Source organism: Bicyclus anynana, chromosome 18 (assembly GCF_947172395.1).
Source record: "Bicyclus anynana chromosome 18, ilBicAnyn1.1, whole genome shotgun sequence".
Classification (NCBI taxonomy): domain Eukaryota; kingdom Metazoa; phylum Arthropoda; class Insecta; order Lepidoptera; family Nymphalidae; genus Bicyclus; species Bicyclus anynana.
This window is the reverse complement of record NC_069100.1, coordinates 10968031-10991229: the sequence shown is the minus strand read 5'-3', so window position 1 is coordinate 10991229 and position 23199 is coordinate 10968031. Positions and strand designations below refer to the sequence as shown.

General features: G+C 34.6%; 1 protein-coding gene across 1 annotated transcript in view; it reads left to right on the top strand.

The window, feature by feature from the left end:
• The window catches only part of LOC112051681 (serine proteinase stubble), a 40775-nt gene that overhangs the window by 7042 nt on the left and 10534 nt on the right, over positions 1-23199 (top strand). Inside the window, exons 2-5 of the mRNA XM_024090450.2 lie at positions 6339-6594; positions 11674-13233; positions 20161-20580; positions 21113-21229. Coding sequence (XP_023946218.2) covers positions 6396-6594; positions 11674-13233; positions 20161-20580; positions 21113-21229 — 2296 coding nt within the window. The 5' untranslated portion in view covers positions 6339-6395. The remainder of the gene's footprint in view (positions 1-6338; positions 6595-11673; positions 13234-20160; positions 20581-21112; positions 21230-23199) is intronic.

Here is a 23199-nt window from a genome sequence, read left to right as displayed (position 1 = left end):
ATTCAATATCTCTCTCATATGTTATGTTGTCCTAGTAATATTTATTAGTAATCACTTTCGTTTCGCAGTAATCTCTTTATTATTAAAAAAAAAAAATTATCTGGTGAGGCGCACCAGATTCTGCTCTACTTTGTTCCGTCAACCATTACTTAAAAAAAATCGTATATATTTATTTGTTATGAAAACCTTCTTCAACGTGCAAAGTTGTTATTTGATTGGGCTAATCGCAAATAAAATACATTATGTAGGTATATAATAAAATTTTTTGTTAGTTATTTTTTATTGTTAAAATAGACATACTTAAGCAATACACACTTCACTACTTAGCCACTGTGCAGTGACGTTTACTTTTTTTTTTCTTTACAAGTTAGCCCTTGACTGCAATCTCACCTGATGGTAAACTTTTTTTTTATATCTTGGATAGGTTTGCGGGTTGCGGTTGACTACAATCATGCCTGATGGTAAGCAATGATGAGGTCTAAGATGAAGCGCGCTGGCCTAGAAGATGCCTATTCACTCTTGCCTTGAAGGTGCACAAATTATACGTGCCAGGAAACACAGATGCCGGAAGGGCATTCCACATCTTAGTAGTTCCAATTAGTAACGTTGACGCAAAACGTTGACTGAACGTCGACAACAAAGGGATGCCATTTTTCAGGACGTTCTGTGGTAGAATGGGGATGGATGTACCTACCAGTAGAACAGTATATAGATTTCCGTAATTTCAGTAATAGTAGTAGAGTAGTACATTGTTTAATAAGAAAGGGTTTTACTCGAGCTCGTAAAATTGGCTTCTAAGATTGAGTGATGTTCGTGCGAAGTCGGCGAGTATTATTAGTTCTGAAGTGGTGTCATAAACATTCGATCCATTAAGAAATATAATACCGTCTTAGTTCTATCATATCAATCAGCAACTCTGGTCTGAAGCCTATAAATGGTAGCCGCTGACGTGCTAATAGCAGAGCGATGAATGATTATTTTACTTAACCTTAGAACAGCTACAAACTATCGATACAAGCAATATCTATATAATAATAGGCTACTTCGACTACGAACAATGAGAACTAGGCTTAATTTCTGGGGCAGCCCAGCAAAAATAAGTTTCCGATTCCTATTTCTTGAAAAAAATTCGAAAATTCACGTCACAGTCTTTGCAGTCAAATTTCTCATGGCTCTGCCTGCCTGCTCTTAAATATCCTCCTTGCCCCCTGTGTTTACGTACATGTTTTTCCACTAATCCACTATAATATCTCCTGTATACCTATGCAGTGACGTAAACAAGACTTTTAACTAGGGTACGCACTAAAATTGTACAAAGTGGAAAAATCCTTGTTCGATCCCGATCCGAATTAGGTATAGGGTAGGCAGTGCAGTTTTGCATCTATAAAGTGCACATCACTGCATATATGGCTAATCTATAGATGAGATTGGCCGCCGTGGCCAAAATCCGCTCAGGAGAAAACACTAAGTTCTATCATTTCAATTAAGCAGGCAGTGTTTCGTTTAAAATGTTTTCAGGTATATGTTTAGTTAGTTACTCTATTACAGCTGTGATAGTTCAGTGGATTTGACCTCTACCTCCGATTCCGGAGGGTGTGGGTTCGAATCCGGTCCGGGACATGCACCTCCAACTTTTCAGTTGTGTGCATTTTAAGAAATTAAATATCACGTGTCTCCAACGGTGAAGGAAAAACATCGTAAGGAAACCTGCATACCTGAGAATTTCCTTAATTCTCTACGCGTGTGAAGGCTGGCAATCCGCATTGGGCCAGCGTGGAGGACTATTGGCCTAACCCCTCTCATTCTGAGAGGAGATTCGAGCTCAGCAGTGAGCCGAATATGGGTTGATAATGATGACTCTATTACAGAGCGGCAATTGTGTCTTAACATCTAGTTACTCAACATAGATCCAGATAAAACTACAGTTAAGTTCTAACATGTTTAACGTAACGGCTCTAAGTGGTTAAATGTCATCACAGATTATGAAATCATTATTAAATGTCACGCGCCTGATGATATCATCCTGTTCTTCATTCCGATAAATTACTGCATAATTTATGATGTCCGATGTAAATGATACAAATGTATATTAAAATAATAATTCATTATTTGATTAATTAATTATTTATTTTCATTTGGTTGCATCACCGGGTTAGACGACGTATTCAAAACTTATAAAAGTTTATAGTATCGGTATCGCTCACGGTATTAAAAGCTTCAGGCGTTTCGGTTTTCTGTCTTGATGTATTGTCAGAAGTTGTCTTTTTAACCGACTTCAATAAAAGGAAGAGGTTCTCAATTCGAAACGTATGTTTTTGTTATATTGTGTGTTGTCGATTAGTGTTGTATGTTGTAGATTCTATCTATGACATCTATAAGACAAATATTTTACTACAAATCTCAAGCAAAAAAAAGTCGTCAATATATGTACAATGTACAATTTCTAAATTTCTTTCCAAAATTCGACAAAAAATGTGCTTAGCTGAATTAACAGCCATCACAAAATAATCTGTTTAAAAAAATAGTGATAGTGAATTGATTATTTACCTAGTTAATTAATTAATTGATTGTGCTGTGAGTGTATGACAAAAAGTAAAATTGTCCAGGCAAAAATTTATATCAGCAACTTTAATTTTTGATATCTAGTCAGAGCACAAGGAAGCAATCAATTCCTAATTATTTTATTTAGAAAACTCCCCATTCTGTATGAAACCAGATAATGTTTCGTGGACTCCCAGTTACATATCGTGAACCCCCATTTTTATGTTACATTAATGAAGACCCCCGCCGAGGCTTTTGTAGACCCCTGGACCACTTTGTGAATCAATGTTTTACAGTTTGAAGTAAAAGTCCTTATTATCTCTAAGTACCTTCTTAACTCTGTAGTGTTTTTTTATGTTTCCGCAAGAAAATGGCCACTTTGAAAGCTTGTACAAGTTTTTAGTGACTTCATGTCGTTTTGCAGACAACATGACAACTTTAAGCGTGAGCTAAGTGAAAGAGTTAGAGAAAAAATAAAAATACGTGGTTAGTTTCTTTAGATTAATCTAATTTACTAGCCGACGCCCGCGACGTCGTCCGCGTGAATGTCGATGTAAACTTTCTGTTGATGTCCTACCCTACCTCTACCCTATCCCAATCAGAAAAAAATTTTAATGCGACTCCATGGCCGCACCCCAAGTAAAAAGAACAAAATATGTAACTCTTCTGTTTGCCTTATCTGAAGTTCTTGATACGTTATGACATGATACATTCTACTATTATTTGGTTACTCATAATTACTATACATACATACATACTATTAAGTTAACCTTTCGAACAAAATGTATGTTGGTTTCGTTATAGAGTTCAAAGTATGTGTATGAAATAATAAGAATGTTTGGTAACAGTTGGTATACGTTGCCATGGCAACCCGTAGTCGTCTCGCGACTGCCACGTGGTGGGGTGCCGGGGGGGCAGGAGGGGGTACAAGCAACTTTCACACGTCCAGCCTCGTCTAACGGTAGTCTGGCACACATACACTGACCAAATTACAAATTATCGCCGATTACGTATGAGACGTTACTATCCGCCATTTTCAATACTTGTCTATCTCTACCTGCCTCGCTGGTCTATATGGGTTTGAATCAAGAACATAGAAGTTTTAAATAGAAACACAGTTTGTATAATATCTATGTGGAATAACGACACGAATTACTTCGTTATCAACCCATATTCGGCTCACTGCTGAGCTCGAGTTTCCTCTCAGAATGAGAGGGGTTAGGCCAATAGTCCACCACGCTGGACAAATGCGGATTGGCAGACTTGACACACGCAGAGAACTAAGAAAATTCTCTGGTATGTAGGTTTCCTCACGATGTTTTCCTTCACCGTTTGAGACACGTGATATTTAATTTCTTAAAAATATGCACACAACTGAAAAGTTGGAGGTGCATGGCCCGGACCGGATTCGAACCCACACCCTCCGGAATTGGAGGCAGAGGTCATATCCACTGGGCTATCAATTACTTATATTTTTAAAAATATTTAATGATTTGGTTTGACTTCCTTACACCTAATGAAAGCAGTAGTTGACCAATCGTAAAAGTCTGGCGCGACTAGATCTGTTTATGGGGGCACTATTTGGGGCAAGAAGGAAAATGAATAAAATCCCAACATAACAAATGAAAGAGCTTGTTAATGAAAGATGAGAGCCTCAAATATATATTTTTTTAAATTTGAAGTAAATAATTACCAAGTTATTGAGAAAATGTACAACTAAATGTTGTTTGCCAATTTGTCGGAGTGCCAATGTTGTAATCAATAAACATAAATAAAATTGAAGTGTCTGTCTGTGATTTCAAAATAACTGTGTTTTCTCAAATGCTTATAGTTATTTACACTATACTAAAACACAATCTAGCTTTCTTAAAATTTTTGCCTGTCTGTTTACCCGGGCTAATCTCTGAAAAGGCTGAACCGATTTAAACTTGCCTTTCATTGGTAGATAGAGGAGATTATTGATCAATGTATAAGCCACTTTTTATCATAGAAAATTCATCTATCCATCCGTGGGATTTATGAAAAATTTTACGCGTACGAAGTTGCGGGCGTCCACTCTAATCTACAATTACACCTATACCTATAATAAAACTGTAGATAGGTCAATTCTGTACATGAAATATATATATAAATAAATATTTCCAAAACAACTACCAGGGGGTAATTAGTGATCAATACTGATGCCACAAATGCAATCGGTAAAATTTTCGTCTGTCTGTCTGTACGTTCGTTATAGAGACAAAATCTGCTCAACGGATTTTAACGAAATTTGGTACAATTATTCTTCATACTCCTAGGCAGGTGCACTTTTATAGTGCACTTTTGATCTCGCTCCTATAATATCAACAGGAACAGTGAAGTTGGGAAAACAGAAAAAATTACTCCATTTATAGAGCGATACTTCTGTAAGGCCTGAATTAAAGAGATTTAAGGGCAGACGAAGTCGCGGGCGTCCGCTAGTTTTAGAATATAATTGTAGATTTCATCATCATCATTATCAACCCACATTCGGCTCACTGTTGAGCTCGAGTCTCCTCTCACAATGAGAGGGGTTAGGCCAATAGTCCACCACGCTGGCCCAATGCGGATTGGCAGACTTCACACACGCAGAGGTTTCCTCACGATGTTTTTTCTTCACCGTTTGAGACATGTGATATTTAACTTCTTAAAATGCATATAACTGAAAAGTTGGAGGTGCATGCCCCGGACTGGATTCGAACCCACACCCTCCGGAATCTGAGGCAGAGGTTATATCCACTGGGCTATCACGGCTTAGCACGGTAGATAATATGCTCTATCAAAACAACATTTTGTATCTCTGTGTCATAGATACCGTCCACAGTAATAAACACTCAATATAAATAGCTAAAAGCCGCAAGTGGTTGCGAGTTAATGCGACAGACGAACCCATAATTATAACTGTGCAGCCTGTTTCCTCCCACAAGCCTCTCAACTTAACGGTCTTCTCATTTCCCTAGCGGTAAAATTAAGGGCGGCTATGCTAGACCTTATTTCATACAGTTTCAATATCCGGGGTTTTCTAACACAGATAAAAATAATTAAATATCATAATATTTTAATATCTACACTAATATTATGAAGGGGTAAAGTTTTTTTTTATTGTAGATGGATCTCTGGATCTATTCAACCGATTTTGAAATTTTTTTTACCACTAGAAAGCCACATTACTTGTAAGTGTAGTAGGATATATTTAATCTTACGGGAACGTTCATATAGGTATTATTCTTACAGGAACGAATAATACCGCGGGTTGACTGCTAGTTTTAAATAAAACTTTAAATTGTAAATAGTGACATCTCTTTTAAAAGAGCAGATTCTGAGTTTCTTTTTGCATTTCTTCTTTGTAAAACGATGTCGTCAAAGTTTTGTAAAATTATAAGATTTGTATGGAAACAAAATTACAACACATATCGTATAAACTCGTATATCTTTGTTATTTGTGTTTTTATGTTTATACTTAAATGAAACCCAAGACCTTACCTACCGAATCATTTCTCCGCGGCTAGTTGCCTCGACTGGTGACAGAAGGGTTGGGTCATTTTTTGCGCAAAGGATCAGCCTGGCTGTCCAGCGCGTAAAATGCAGCCAGTATTTACATGATTTGTATAATTATTAGGATAAGTTAGCTTAAGTTCTGAATAAAAAAAAGACCTAAAAAAAAGAAAAACCAAACCAACATGTTGTAATCATAAGGCATTTTGATCATTTGGCATGATTTGATTTGATGCTACTCCAGATTTGTCAAATACCTAACTTTGTACATTTCCTTGTTACAGAAACCAGAAACAATGCACCGAAGTTCATAGCGAACAAAAAAACAGACACACACAAAAATGGGTCCTCCCATTTCAACGTGGCCGTGTCCACAGCGAGATACTAAAGTGATCAGTGGGAAGTGTATACTAGTTCACATAGTGGACAACTGTCGTGGAGTGGTGGGCTTGAACTTTACATTTGTGTTCATACTGTTACAAGTGCTGCTAACTTTGGCTTCCGCTAGCCCTGTTATATTGAGTCTGGATTATTTACAAGGTAAATATTATATTTTAAAGAGTCTTACAAAATTATTTACTTCATTGTTTATATAAATATCTTTAAGTATATAATAAGTTAGTAACTGTGTTTATTTTTAAATGATGAAATTTGTAAAAGTATCTATACCATAATTGCTAAAGACAAATAATCATTCCTATTTTTCGTTTTTGGAGTAATTTTGGCTTCCGATTTCGATAGATCCCTGCAGAATAATAAACATTTTAGTATTTATAATAATTTTTATTGAACAATTTACGTACTTACGTAAATTGTTCAATAAAAAAATAAGTTCCCGAGATATCTATTTTGACCTTTCAAGAGTAACTCCGACAAAGGAAAAATTTTCAAAAAATTTTGGTTTTAAAAAATAATGTGTAGCGAATTATAAAGCGATACGATATATAATACGATATAAAACGATTGTACGCGATACTCATACTTATGTATACGGGGGCGTATCGAGTTAGTGTCTAAATTTTTCATTTTTTCAATTTATATATTTAATAAGTTTAAATTAATGTGTTCGAAGGGAAAGCGTTTTCGATTACAGGCAATTTTGGTCAAATACCCATCCCTCTGGGAAAACTAAAGTGTTTATCTCTTTGAGTTCCAAGAAAAGTATTTTAGAAAAATCTCTTCTTCTTGACTAGAACTGTCTCTCTGGAACGACTGAACCGATTTTAATACCACATTCCCTAGAAGATAGGTTATTGAGCTACTTTTTAAACGTTCGTCTCTTTTTCTTCTTCCTAGAGTGGACCCACTATGTGAGGTCCGTTTTCCGACATCTCGCCCACTTTGCCCGATCTTGGGCATCCGACTTCTTAATGTTGGCTCTCAAGTCCGCGTGTACGATGTCGAGCCAGCGCTTTTTGGGGCGGCCTCGGGACTTTGTCGGATCAATTATTGTTGTTAAAAAAATTTTAATAAAAAAATTCAACCGACTTCATAAATATAAAACATACTGACTAAACTAAAAAGTGAAAAATAATATCATTCTAAGTTCTATATATCATATTATGTACTAATTGATGATCAGTTTGAAGGCGGTACTAGCCCGATGATATGTTTAATCAAGCCATGTAAGAATATCATAAAGATTTAGGTTTTTCAGCCAGTGTTCATGTAGTTCTTTCAGAAACGGCTTAAATACGCGTCGAATAGAGAACCTCCTCCTTTTTTTGAAGTCGGTTAATAAAAAGGTCGTTTTCCTCTTAAGATCAGTTGGACCATCTGCTTAGTCAATCAGTATAATTAAAGTATGTGACCAATTTACCTGTCTCTAGTGGCGGACAGTGTGTTTGTGTTTCCCCACTTTCACTTCCTTTCCGCGGTGATCGGGGCCACGTGTGTCACCTGACATTGTTGCCGACAACACTTTGGTGTTTGTTTTCTTTCTTAGTCTCAACAAAGATGAGAGTATAATTGGCCTATTGTTGTTTCATAAATATCTTTTTAAATACTTTTTTTTTTACTTTTAAGCGAAAAATAACATTATAATATTTTTTACCTACTGATAATTTTGAAGGCGGTGCCAAGCCAATTCAAGGCGTTTATAAAGATTTTGGTTTCTCAGACATTGGTTTTTTCAGTAGGTAGGTAACGACTTAAATCGTTATTATTAATTTTCATTTTGCTTTATACATACATACTTTTAATTTTATCGTTATGATACTAATATTATAAAGAGGAAAGATTTGATTGTTTATATTTTGTTTGTAAGCTCCGAAAGTACCGAACCGATTTTAAAAGTTCTTTCACTGTTGGGAAGCTACACTATCCCCGAGTGTTATAGGCTATATTTTATCCCCGTAGTCCTACAGGACCAGAAACTAGGCGGAAAAACCGCACGATGTCTGCTAGTAAAAATATAGATGCCTGCCTTTAGCAAAGTCAACAAAGCAAAGCCATCAACAGATGATTAACTGGGAGGTTTTTTCGCATTTAATTTCAAAACTTACATTTTATAATAATCTGTTAGGCAAATTTCACTCAAACCAAGTTAAGCAGTTAGGCACACCCAAAATACCTATGTATTACGAATATGAGTAACATTTTTCGAGAAGTATTTACATAACGCAGGAGAAAACCGATCCGGTGTCGCCGCAGGACGATGGCACACATTATATTCACCGGTGACTCACCCAACATAATAGTCAACATTATTATTTAAACTATACTTAATATTATAAACCTGAGGAGTTGTTTGCTTGAACGCGCTAATCTCATGAATTACTGGTCCTATTTGAAAAAATTCTTTCAGTGTTAAATAGCCCATTTATCGTGAAAGGCTGTAGGCTATATATTATCCCCGTATTCTTACGGGAACCGACCACGCGGGTGAAATCGCGCGGCGTCAGTTAGTTAAAACCATATTAGAGCAGTGTCTAAGCTCCAATTCTACTCTTTTTAACCGACTTTCGTGGTTTCGGTTCGTGGTACAGCCTTTCTCGATAATTGGGCTATCTAACACTGAAAGAATTTTTCAAATCGGACCTGATTCAAATTCCTTAGATTAGCGCGTTCAATCAAACACACAAATAAACTCTTCAGCTTTATAATATTACTATAGATTTGTTTATCAGAAAAACTAAATTCCACGTAGATAATGACATCCGCAAGCAAATTATAATTACAATGATCTATTGATAAACTAAAAACCTGCTGATTGATTTACTGGCCGAAAACCTAAACAAGAGACCTAAACAATAATAACTCATGAATAGCCTCTAAAGGTCAACAGAACCAGAAATTATGCAAACTACATATATATTTGGTTTTGATATTTTTATATTATAGTTTATTGTATTTTGTATTTGATAATTCATAATTTTTTTATGGTGATAGTTGACAGAACAGTCTGGCCCGCCACCGTGGCCAAGGTAGAGCAGTGATCACACTCACTGTATACCTACCTATCATATATGTATAATGGAGTTGGAGGTATTTCTGGCAATATCACAGAAGACATACAGCATATTCAACTAAGTCTCTACGTTGCCATTTTTAATTTCCATCTGAATTATTTTCTTGTTTCGTTCTTTTTATATATTTTTTTAATCATGCTTTCGATCGATAGGCCTTATTTTATAAAAAAATACAGAATTCAGGTAACACAGGTACTACATGAAATTTTATACAAATGTCAATGTCTATGCATCATAAATTCCGGAATTTAGGACTTCAATAAAAAGTTCAAATTCCTATTTAAATCAGTATTAATTACATATGTAGATAATATCACACATTAATTTCATAGCAACTAATATAATATAATACAATAACATATAATAACATAGTCAACTAATATAATATAATAGTAACAGTTGTCACTATATAAGCTGCAACTAAGGCTGAAAGGAGTGGATGAATTCATATTTGTCTATTGACAAACTTACGTTGAATTCTTTATTAGCGATCACTATAAGCTATATAAAAGACATCAACGAGCCTCACTGTAATATAAAAGAATTAATTATTATTGTATAAATAACACGTTTAGTTTTAATATAAAAAAGTAGAGGATGTTTTTATATACATTTATTTACATACAATTTCTAATACAGCTCTTTCCTCGTTTAATGTAATCTCGGAGTCAGGGTGTAACATCGACATCTTCCAAAGATCGGCTTCTGCTAAATTTTTTTGAAACAAACATAAGCTCATTATTTCATGATTCATATCCATTGGATCTCATTCCGATGTAAATCAATCATCAATGACCATTTTCAATTGAATAACTCAAAATAAATACTCAATTATAGAACGCCATCTGTCTGGTATCGATCGATTTATAACGTTTCAAAATTTACGAGACAGATGTCGCCACACTATAATATTTTATTAAAAGCCCATGAAAGTGATATCATAATTTTATCATTCATAAACACCAATAACAATTATATTTTTAATATTTTTTGAAAAACGACTTACCCAGTAAGTACAATTGGCCCGATATTAAAGTTATGTTTATGTTTGTCTGTAATTAGCGTGTTTACATAATTGTAAGTTGATTTATTCAAGCGTCACTGGCGTATGGGTTTTAATTTTTAACTCGATTCATTTTAAATTAATAAATAATAAAAATTTGAAATTACTATAGTTAAAGCAAGTTAGTTACCTGTCAAATTATTTTTACCTGATACAGTTATATCCTATAGCAGATGGCTCGCGGTTTTACTCGCGTAGCTATTGTTTCCGTATAAATACGGTGATAAAATATAGCCTATATTACTCCCTGATAATGTAAACATAATCAAATCTTTCTTTTATAATATGTATTTATACCTATAGATAATCATATAGGTAATCATACTTAACTATTTTATTGTAATAGTTGATAGAATAATCAAAGCCCAGTTAATATTAAGTCAAAATCTATGACCTCTATCGAACATATCTTGTAACATTTGTAAAATTACTACCAAAAACACATGGTGGTAGAAAATATTTTCCTTCAAGAGCACAAAAGCCAAAAAGTCCAAAGTCATTTCCATTTTAGGCTTTGTTTACAAGCACTTTTGAAACGTCAGGTGATGTTATAAAATAATGGCGATAATAGTCAGAAACTTAAAGAATAATGTTACGAGGGTTCCAATTGCGCATTGGTCGGAGATGAGACGACCAAAAACTCAGCCAGGTTTTTTTTCTTTCAAAGAGTCTTAAATAATTAAATGTTGTGTAATTGAATAAAAATAACTTCCTCGTTGATCCAGTGTTAAGCTACTGGGTTCGAATCCTGGTTTTGGCTTCGAAATACTGAGCTTTTCTTTATTTTAAAAAATTCTTGTGTTAGTGATAGTTCAATAACACCTGATAGTGGTTGTCATATCAAACATAGATAGTTACACATTCCCTTTCTTTCCTGGAAGGACGCCTGGCCCTGTAGTGGGTCGCTTACATAAACTAACTTTGGTCTTATCTTTGATAATGATGAATAACAAAAACAAATCATTAGTATTCGCAAATAAATTCTCGCTCGCACGCTTCATTGATTGACGGATGTTATTAAAAATAATCGTTGCATTATACAGACATATTTCTTTGTTACTAACATATTTTTTCTTTTTGTTGCAGGTTCAGTCCCCTTAGCTAGGAATATAAGACACTTGCCGTGCATATCAAGAAGCACAGGCCAGGAAGGTCTGTGCATGTTCGCGATAGACTGCCTCAAAGCCAACGGGACGCATTTAGGAACATGTATAGATAGGTTCTACTTCGGCTCGTGCTGTCAAATAGCTGATAAAACCAGTTTACCACAGATAATCGGTAACAACATAGAAGATAATTCCATAGACAGTGCAAACTTCGTCCATCCTCTAACAGAAGACAAAGTCCATAGCACTGTTAGCAAAATTCCAGACGCTGTCTACCCAAATAAACATAAAACTGAAATAAATAAAGTAACAATAGTAAATAATGATAAAGTAATTAGTAATCTTGGTAGTAAACCGGTTACGGAAGCAGTACGTCCGCAAACATCAACAGATAAAATGGTGACAATTGAACAAAGAACAGAACCAAATATTATGGAAACTAAAATTGATGAACCTACTACTATTAGTAATAATCTACAAGATGAACCAAAAATAGTTACAGAAACAACAGTAAAAGAAAATGACGTAACAGAAGTGCCAATAAGACTGTCTACTTTCCAAACTATATCTAATGACCGTGGAAGTATATCTACAGAAAAAACAGAATCTCCAAAAGTAACAACAGATATTATAAGAACTACTGAACAAACAACAACAGAAAAAGCAGTAAAACCTACAAGGAAACCAATAAAACCGACGTACAAACCTAGACCTACATACAGACCTAGCAACTTCACACGACCACCTCATATAAGTATTAAACCTAGACCTACAAAACCAATTCTACCATTCAATACAACAAGAAAACCTCCATACAGATTACCTCCAAAGAGACCATCTACGAAAAAACCCTTACCAATACCACCTAGATTAAATATAACAGTTCTACCACAATCTACCAGTACAAGACCTGTTTTTACTCGACCATCTCTCTCCACTATTACTTATATTAACACAACATCAACTACAGTTGAAGAAAAACCTATATCTCTAACAGTAACAACAACTTCACGACCTTCATCAACAACAGTATCTACTACGACTACGAAAATGCCAATAACAACAGAAAAAGCTACTGAAACAACAGAGAACATTGTCACAGAGACATCGCTTCCAATTTCATCACCTCCAACTGAAACTATTATTGAAAAAACAACAACATTAATATTAAAAGATACAGTAACAACAGTAAAGGATAATGAAGTAACAACAGTGGCAGACATAACAACGACGACGGAAGTTCCAACAGAAATAATAACGACCGTAGAACCTTTAAAAGAAATTGTAACAGAAATAGAAGTGACTCAAGAACCAGTAACAGAGAGTGTAACTCTCCAAGAAGAGATCACGGAAAAAGAGACTCTAAGACCAGTAACTGAAGTTGATATTCCAGAAACAACAAAACTTTCTTCTTCAACAGAGTTCCCTCCATTTGTAACGTGGACCAATGTATTGGAAGCATCAAAAGCACCGGCTACCACTTCTACAACAACAACAACAACAACTACTACTACTACTTCTACTACACCCACTCCAGAAGGTTAGTTATTTTTTGCCAAATTATAAAATGTGTTCGATATTTTGAAATTGATTAATTATCATCATCATCATCATCATCATATCAGCCAATGGACGTCCACTGCAGGACATAGGCCTTTTGTAAGGACTTCCAAACATCACGATACTGAGCCACCTGCATCCAGCGAATCCCTGCGACTCGCTTGATGTCGTCAGTCCACCTAGTGGGGGGTCGGCCAACACTGCGCTTACTAGTGCGGGGTCGCCATTCCAGCACTTTGGGACCCCAACGTCCATCGGCTCTTCGAACTATGTGCCCCGCCCATTGCCACTTCAGCTTCGCAACTCGTTGAGCTATGTCGGTGACTTTGGTTCTTCTGCGGATCTCCTCATTTCTGATTCGATCACGCAAAGATACTCCTAACATAGCTCGTTCCATCGCCCGCTGTGTGACTCTGAGCCTTCTTATGAGGCCCATAGTTAGCAAAATTATAACTTGTTATAATTAATCAATTTCAAAATATCAAACAACGTTGTTAAATCGGAATACTATTTTTTTAAAACATAAAGTCTACATAATATTATTTTTGAGTGTGTATTCAAGCGGGTATAAGTAAAATCAAGGAAAAACGTCACTTCTACAAGCGACGTTGGTAGTCAATTACATTTAAAAAAAAAAAGTGTTTGTTTATTAGTGTTCCGTAAGCCACAAGGAATTTTTTGGGGTTTCCTTCCCTACATGAAAAGTGAGGATGAATTTTTTATCGTGTATCTCGTGGTGTGGGGTATAGTTATCGGTATTTTTGTGCATTACTTATGGGAATAAAGTGCTAATTTAATCTACGGAACTCTGCTCTGCACGTGACCCGACACGCACTTGGCTGGTTTTTAATTATTATTTACGATACGATAGCTACAACCTGTGAGCGGTGAGCCACATTAATCTCAGAAGTTGTAAATAAATTGTATGCGATTTTCACAGGTTGACTAAATTTAGTTCAGTGCAATGTATAAACCTAGGCGTTTTGTTTAATTGTAACTGAACGTTGGGATTCAGTCGTATAGTGCATTGCAGGCGGCTCGGGATCATGATGTTTTGGAGATGAGGACAAAAAGCCTATGTCTTGCAGTGGACGTCTATCGGCTGATATGATGATGATGATGATGATGATGATGATAGTGCATTTAAATAAATAATGGCAATAAATCATTGTATCGTGAAAATCAGTCGCTGTATCTGTAAAATTCCATTTTGCTAAGCAACAGCAGAATACCTTTAGAAATAACTGTTTAATGATCATACAAGAAGTAGGTTGCTGTGCTTATGTTATGCTCATTATAGTTATTTCTAAATTCGTGTTTAAAGTTCGTATGTGTGTGAATAGACGAGTATATGCAATGTACATATGTGTGAAAATAGGTCTAAGTATGTTTAATTTTAAAGTTCTTTTTGTTTTCAAACTTTGTTTACGTAATACACTTTCTTATATAATTTATTAAGTATCAAAAGAAACCAGCGAATTTCATGCAAAAGAAGTCGCGAGTGACTTGTATTTTATTTACTAACTAGCGGACGCCCGCGACTTCGTCCGCGTAAAAATTGATGTAAACTTCTCTACCTCTACCTTACCCTGTTCGTAAACCTACCCAACCCTAACCTACCCTACCCCTACCTTACTCCTACCCTACCGCTAACGCTAACCCTACCCTCCCCCTACCTTACCCCTACCCTAACCCTACCCTACCCGTACCCTACCCCTACCCTACCTTACCCTACCTTACCCCTATCCTACTCCTCCCCTACCCTATACGTTCCATATCCTTTCCCTACCTCTACCTTGCCCCTACCCTACACTACCCCTACCTTATCCGTACCCTACCCTACCCTACCCTACACTTTCCCTAAATTACCCCTACCCTACCTCTATCCTACCTCTTCCCTACCCCTATCCTATCCCTACCCTCAGCAAAATTGGTCCAGCCATTTGTGCGTGGTGCAATGACCAAAAGACTATAATTTCCCAAGCGACTTCTATCCTAATACTATAAAGAGGTAAAGTTTGTGTGGTTGTCGGGGGTAATCTCTGGATCTACTGGACCGATTTGGAAAATTCTTTTACCAATAGAAAGCTACATTATTTGCGAGTGTCATAGGCTATGTTTGGTCCTCATATTCACATGGGAACGGGAACCACGTAACTGAAACCGCGGGGCGTCATATAGCGGCATTTTTGCGACTTTCAGAAATTTTGTATTATCTCCGAAACTATATAACTAATTAACATACTGTAAAGGGCAAATCTTATCTCTACAATATCCTTGTGATTATTAAATAATTTATTTTGATAAGGATTTAAGTTTAGTTGTGTAAATAATGACGTAAACCTTAGTTTAAAATTTAAATAATTTATTAAAGTACTAAAGGTACTATATCTGCTAAAATATAAAAGATAGATATATGGTGTCGCGGACTTTTTTGTAGAACTTTTAAAGGTTCAAAAAGCCTCCATACATTTATTTCAGTTATACGCAATGGTTGAGGCAGCGCATGCGAATAAGTAAGTTTTTCGGTGCGACCTGTAAGAGAAAACCCGCGATAACTCAGTAGTTATATATGATAGAAATATAAAATATAGCCTATAGCACTCCCCGATAACGTAGCATTATACTGGTGAAAGAATTTTTAAAATCGGACCAGTAGTTCCGAAGATTACCCCATTTCAAAAAATTGTTACAAACTTACAAACTTACAAACTTACAAACTTACAAACTTTACCTCTTTATAATATTAGTATAGATGTAATTCGATAAAACAGCTAAACATGTTTTGTATGCAAAAAAAGCTTAGACTTGCAAGAGATACGTACATAAATGAGTTTTTTTACATTTAAATTCATAGCATTGTAGAAGACGAGGGTCAAAAAACTCCTAATTATATCAGCATGAAATACCAGAAGTAACAGATAGTATCTTGAATTGTTTAAGAGTTGAGACACAGATTTCCGGCTTTAAGCAACGCTGTAATGACTAATTAAATCAACAGTCCACGGTTAAGGATCTAAGTTAACATGCGAGAGGTCTTGGATTCAACACCCGTCTTTTTAACCAACTGCAAGAAGGGTTATTTGACTATTATCATCCCCACTTTTACAAAGGCTTTTTACTTAAAAATGTATATAAAAAAATAGTTAGAATGATAATCAGAATCATTTATTTGCAAGAAATATTAAATTTAGTTTTACAAATATGTTCATATGTATTAGGTAGCAACGTTTCACCATTAATAGGTATACACATGTTTAATCAATAAAATTAAAATTCTATAAATTAAAATTAAATGACATTAAGTTTAAAAGAAATATAATTATATATTATATTTTTTAAATAATAATTTAATAAGATTGAAACAGATGATATGTGTTTTATAGACGGTCGTAGGTATTCCTAAATATACCAGGTTGGGTCAATTTAGGAATGTCTGGTATCGCAGTAATAAATAAATCGCAGTTAATATTTTAATAATGTAAATCTGATGGGTTTTGGCGGTGGTAACAAGCCTTCCGGCAAAAAAATGCCACCAAGTGCTCGTTGCTATGTCGCAAAGAAACAAATAATAAAATAATGTATAGTTCTTTAAACCTTTTTATATATCCTTTAATAACTACGATGCCTTTTAAACGTGATTAAAATGTTCCTCTCAAATTAAGCAACCTTTTTTAGCTACAAATGGATTCGACAATAGTTTAATGGGTAAGGATTCAATCCAGGATTTATAGGTCAGAAGATCGAACTCTGTTTCGTGCAACTATGGAGGTTAGACTACCTAAACGATACGAACGAAGTGGAATAGCAGTCAATAACTAACTTGTGTTAAATAAAAACGAATAACTTAATAAATAAATACATAAAATTATTTGAACAATGTGATTGAATATTTTTATTGTAATTCATTTCGGATTTTATATCATTACAATTAATATGTACATAAAATTTTAATGACTCGAATAAATATATTTTTTATTCCTAATAAAAAAATCGATTGTAAGGAGGTTATAAGAGAAGAAATCGATACATGGAAAGCACGTTCGGAATCATTAAGAATGAGTCAAATCATTCCAAGTAATAGGTGTGACTAATCTTTGTACGCACTTGTGTTTTTTTGCCGCAAAATTTATTTAACTTTATTATGATTTACAAAAATTTGATGTCAGCTCAAATGCTCGGCTTCACTTTATTCGATAAGGCCTATTGTCATATCGGAAAATTAAACCATGATTTATACTTAAATTACTAAAAAACTTAGAATCATGTTACATAAATACACTTTGTGTACAGTGAAATGAAACATTAGGTATATTTTAATTTTTGGTAACACTTGATTTTACTATCCATCTAATTTGCTTTACCCTGTTTTGGATGAAATCAATACAATTTTCTTTGAAAGTTTGACTGTAACTGGTGAGGATGTTTTTATTTATTTACTACAAAAAACATATTTAAATTAAGCTTAACCATAATGCAACACAAACCTCAGTTGGTTTTGCGCTTGTTATTATTACATAATACAATATTTAAGAAAAAAATAAATAACAAAAAAAGGAAGAAAAAAAAAGAACAATCATTAGCGGGTAGTTAAATAAACATCATAATTATATTGTAAGTGAACCGCTGTTGCGAAGCTATACAGGCTTTTCCAAAAAGTATTCCTTTAATTTCCGCTTATGTACTTTCGTAAATATATTCATAACTTAGTAGTAGCTAAGAAATAACTGAGAAGAGGTAAAAGCTTATTATACCTATATTTGAAATGGTTTTTTTACGCAGCATTATACCGAAATCAAATAATAAGTGGCACGTTTAAAACAACTTCTTACTGTATGTGACGTTTATTTCATTATGAAATTGTGTTTTAATAAACCAAATATTTTAAGCAAATATTTTCAATCGTTGCGATTGAAAATATTTGCGATCAACCGCACGCGGATATAATCACCAGTGCGTTGGAGCACTTACATTAGACAAATATACAGAACAGATAATAAACACACTTCAACACCAGCCGAGTGGCCAGTCATTGATCTTTGCGTAGGCGCGAAAAAAAACAAAACACGGTCAATCTTGAGATCTCTACAATCTATATGTGGAATAATTGATAGATACGAAACTACTACAAGGAAATTAGATTTCTGAGAATTTGTAGACAGAGAACTTTTTTTTAACGATATCAATGAAACAAGTCAACATTTTCTAAAGAAAGCTCAATATACCTAATGAATGAAAATCTATCATCATCATCATCAGGTGCCTTATTCAAATGAAAATTTGGCGGTCAGATGGACATCACTATTCTGGTCTTTTACCGTATGTACGGGTAGGAAAAGTTTCCCTACGTACTTCTGGACTTGTGCCGGCAGGCAGGGTATGTCCCACTTGCACAGACACAGACACAAAGAAATAATACATAGTACTTCGACCTACGTGTTGTTATTTCTTCTGTTTCGTTTTTCTTCTCTCCCTGTTATTTCTCTCCATGTTAGCGTTGTGTCGTGTACACATACTTGCTCGTTACATGCGGTATGTTACGTTCAACTCCCCCACTCCCTGTACCACTGCACTGATATGTTTGCTATGATTTGCTAACGAGATCGTACTTATGAGGAGCATTGAGCTCGGGTTTAATAAATTTGTGGTAGATGTAAATATTTTCACATTTCGAATTAACGTATTTTGGAGCACTTACGATACCTTCATTTATTTTTGTGTGTATCGATGGTGTTCGTAAAAAAAGTGTTTTCTCTTTTTATATTTTCACGGTTCTTTGAGAAAGAATACAATAAGGAACTTAAGTTAACTTATCCTAATAATTATACAAATCATGCCCACGTGGAATGGTGGCAAGAATACAGGCTGCATTTCCGCGCTGGACAGCTAGGTTGATCCTTTGCGCAAAAAATGAGATAACCCTTCTGTCGGTAAAAGTTTTTGACACTGCAACTCCATGGCCCAAGGGTCCATGGCCCAAAGGTCCACGGCAAAAGGTACAAATATGTAACTGTCAGAGAGGCATACTTGAGCCACTTAAAGGTTTCAGCTTTTTATTGATTAATGTTTATTAATTAATAATATCTCTTGCCTTCCTTGTATGCATGTTCGCGCACAATTCCCCCTTGATCGAGCTACCAATCCTCGGTGTTGAGTCTAACCCCTTTACCACTGAGCTATTGAGGCTGTATCTGTATCTGTACATCACGTTAGTGATGTATCCAATATAAATCACTTTCTCTCACGAATCAATTTAATTTTAGCGAGAAGACAATAAAAAAAACACCCATAAACATAATCGGTTGTATAGCACCGATTCTTTTATTGAAGTGTTACAATCGAGTGTCGAAAGTGAGAATTTCACCTAAACACATGCTGCTCGCCCGGCGCCGCTCGTGCTCGACCCAGATACGTGACACGAGTGTGTAGTTAAACGATTTTCAGTTTGGCAAGCTATCGCTCTTGGAATTACTTTCCACTTTTCTATTAGGATTAACTGCTTAAACGACATTTAGGAAAAAATTTCATTTTGTTTCTATACAAATAAAAGAGATTTTTGTTGCGTCCGTTCGAGATTTTTATTTACGTATCGGGCTACTAGTACTAGTAATAGTAATGAAGAAAGAATTTTCTTTTTATTTGACACACACACACACACACAAACATATCGGAGTACTACGAATAGTAATGGTAATTAGGATAGACAGAAAATTTGATTGCGTGCTTATAATTTGTTAATTTGACACACACACAAAAAAAGCAAAAAGTTATTTAAAATCCATGTGATTAATTTTAGTGATATATACATGATGAATATACATGAAAATTGTTACGTTTGGTCCTTGAAAAATTAATACAAGTAAGTAGTCATAAGTTTCTGTACTTAACTTAATGGTTAACTTTACAGACGTTTGGTCACCTATAACGCCTCCCGAGGGATGGGTTCTAATATCAACAATACAACCGAAACCAGAACCACTAACTTCCACGGAACACTCTACAACAACGACTCATTCTACAACACCGACGACAACTACCACGGAAACGCCAACGACAATCGTTGAAACATCACCAGTTGTTGAAACAACAAAAATAACGACACCGGTGTTGACGGAACAACCAACAACAATATCAACAACTTCGACTCAAGCATCACCAATAACAGAAGCACCGACACTCGAGTTCACAGTAAACGTGACGTTGTCGCCTACTGTTCCTACTACAACAAGCAGTATTGGATTGACAACGTTCAGTTCTGTGTCATCTAGCAATGTGACCGAGTCAGCAAATAAGACTGAAGCTCCAGCAACCGGATCCACTGAAGCTGGTAAGTTTAAGATTTTATTTATATTTATTTAAAAAAATATTTTTAGTTATACGCTCTTAGCTCGAATTTTAGTTACCCTAACATTCATATATTTTTGTGGAAAGTCCTTAAATTTTCATGTTACATTTGTAAAAATTGGTATGTGAACTATCAGAAACATGTAATTCAAGATTTTTCAAAATTCCTAAAGATTGAAAAGATTCAATTTATTGAATTACACTACAAATCGCCTTCCCAACTATTTTGACGTAAGACTGAGTTAGAAATTGATGGATACAACAAAAGACCTGCGGATCGAACCCATAGTCGAGATGAGGTGATGATGTTGAGACCGGCGTCTTAACTGTTCTTCTTTCTATTCCAGTTATTCTGATTTCGAATCAAACGGATTATGTATTATCAAACAAACAAACAACAACAAACTATGATAATAAGCCCTTATTTTGATAAAACTCTGTGTGACAAAAAAAATAATATGTGTTTCTATAATCCTTTTGAACGGTTTGTATAAAGCTGACTAATTATCTTTCAGAACAACAAACAACAACAACAACAGCGAATGCAAATGCTACGGAATCAGAGACAACAATTTCTACATCTACTGTGTCTACGACGACAGAATCTTACAATATGTCCAATTATAAGGAAGGTATGTTGATTTTATATCCAACTAGCGGACGCCCGCGACTTCGTCCGCGTGAAACATATGTAAACTTACAACTACCCTACCCCTGCCTCTTCAATCTTTTAATTTTTTTCTGTCAAAAGAACCTTCTATTGACAATAACAAACACATAAAAAAATAGTGAAGTCGGTCCAGCGGTTCATGTGTGATGGCGTGACCAAGGGATATATGGATTTATTTTTTTATATATAGAATTATAGACTATATTCTTCTGACTACAAAACTTAATAATATTTTTATTCATATATCATATGATCCAACCAGTCATAATGTTTATGGTCTACAAATCCTGCTTTAAGTCCTGACTTCATATTTGATGTGGAGTCATCATTAAATCATATTTAAAGTCAAGACATTTAAAGGTAAAATTTTCTCTACCTACGATTATTAGTCCGATTAAATAAACCTTAGAGTTTTAGTTGATCCACCTTGACAGTAGTAATCGAAATTATTTTCGATGTTTGTATTATAATGGTTATTCGATAATTACAGGATAAATTGGTTATGCACAACAATTTGTAATAATTATTTTTTTAAATATTTTGCGGTTTGTGGTTTAGATTCCTTATATTAGAAAATATAAGATTATATTTTATACCTAATCTTAATCATTACGATAATAATTACAAATGGTCAAGGTTAGTGTAGCAAACGTCCGTGACTCGTCCTCGTGAAATGAGGTTTTGTCGAAAGATACGTATATTTCTTGTATAAGCCTAAATCGAGTTCCTAATTTAGCTTTTCCTATTAGCTTTTTTTAATTCCGCTTGAAAAAACAAAGAGATAACATTTTTAAAATCGATTGTTTTGGCATCTTTATTACTTACAAGTAATAAGTATGTGCAAAAAAGACTTAATTTAGGACAAAATTTAAAGATGGAAATGATAATGTACAGATGCGGCTTTCAAACAATTTTTTAATGTAAAAAGAAATATTGCATTTTTCGTGGCGATTTTTGAACAGCGAAGTTCTAATACATTTGCTTGACTGATTGGGACTATATAATTTTAAAATATGTATATCAATACAAGTCAAAGCTGAAGAAAAACTAATGTAGAGCTCAGGCTTATAAAGTTTATATTGTAAAAAATCCCGTTACGGGACTCCTTCCTGGGTGGATATAAGAGGCTACATAAAAAATGATGCGTGAATTAAATTTAATCGCGTGTTTTTACCACCATTATCTTACTGCTTGATAATAAAAACGAAGTGTGGTAACCAAATACAGCATATCTGTACGATTGTAATCTTGAATCGTAATGGAAATACTCGTATATTGTCCTTAAAACATGCTATCCCGATCGCGATTGTCCAATTCGTAATTGCCGCTCGGTCAAAGAACCAACTAGCCCCCGATGTACCTATATTGTATAATTGTATAACCGCGGGCTCCTTGTATAAACAACAATAAAAAATAACCTCGCTCGTTCAACAATGTACAAACAAAGAGTTCTGTCTCGGTCGCGATGCTATCTCACTGCCAAGGCGCAAGGACGTGTTCCTGAACGTTTATCATAAAATTAAATTCATTCTAAAAAAAGTTAAACGTTCCAATTTTTAATAATGTAAATGTTTACGTTGTGTTTCAAAATACCAGTAACGCGTTTCGAAATTTAAAAATGTGAATTCTTATTGGTGTCTCTATTGTAGTGTTACATTGTTATCTAATTTAAAAGTCAATTATAAATAAATAATTTAAATTTAAATTATAAATATTTTTAAAAAGTGTTGTGAATAAAATTATTTTGGTTGTACAAAACTAGATAGAATAATTATGTAATTAGGTTTAATGAGGTTTTATATTTATACTTTTATGAATAAATCAACATAACCGAGCATGATGGTCCAGCGTAGAGGTTTTATAATATAACAACAATTTGAATATTATTGAATACGTAAATAAAGTACGGAAAAGTGGTAATTATTGTGAAAA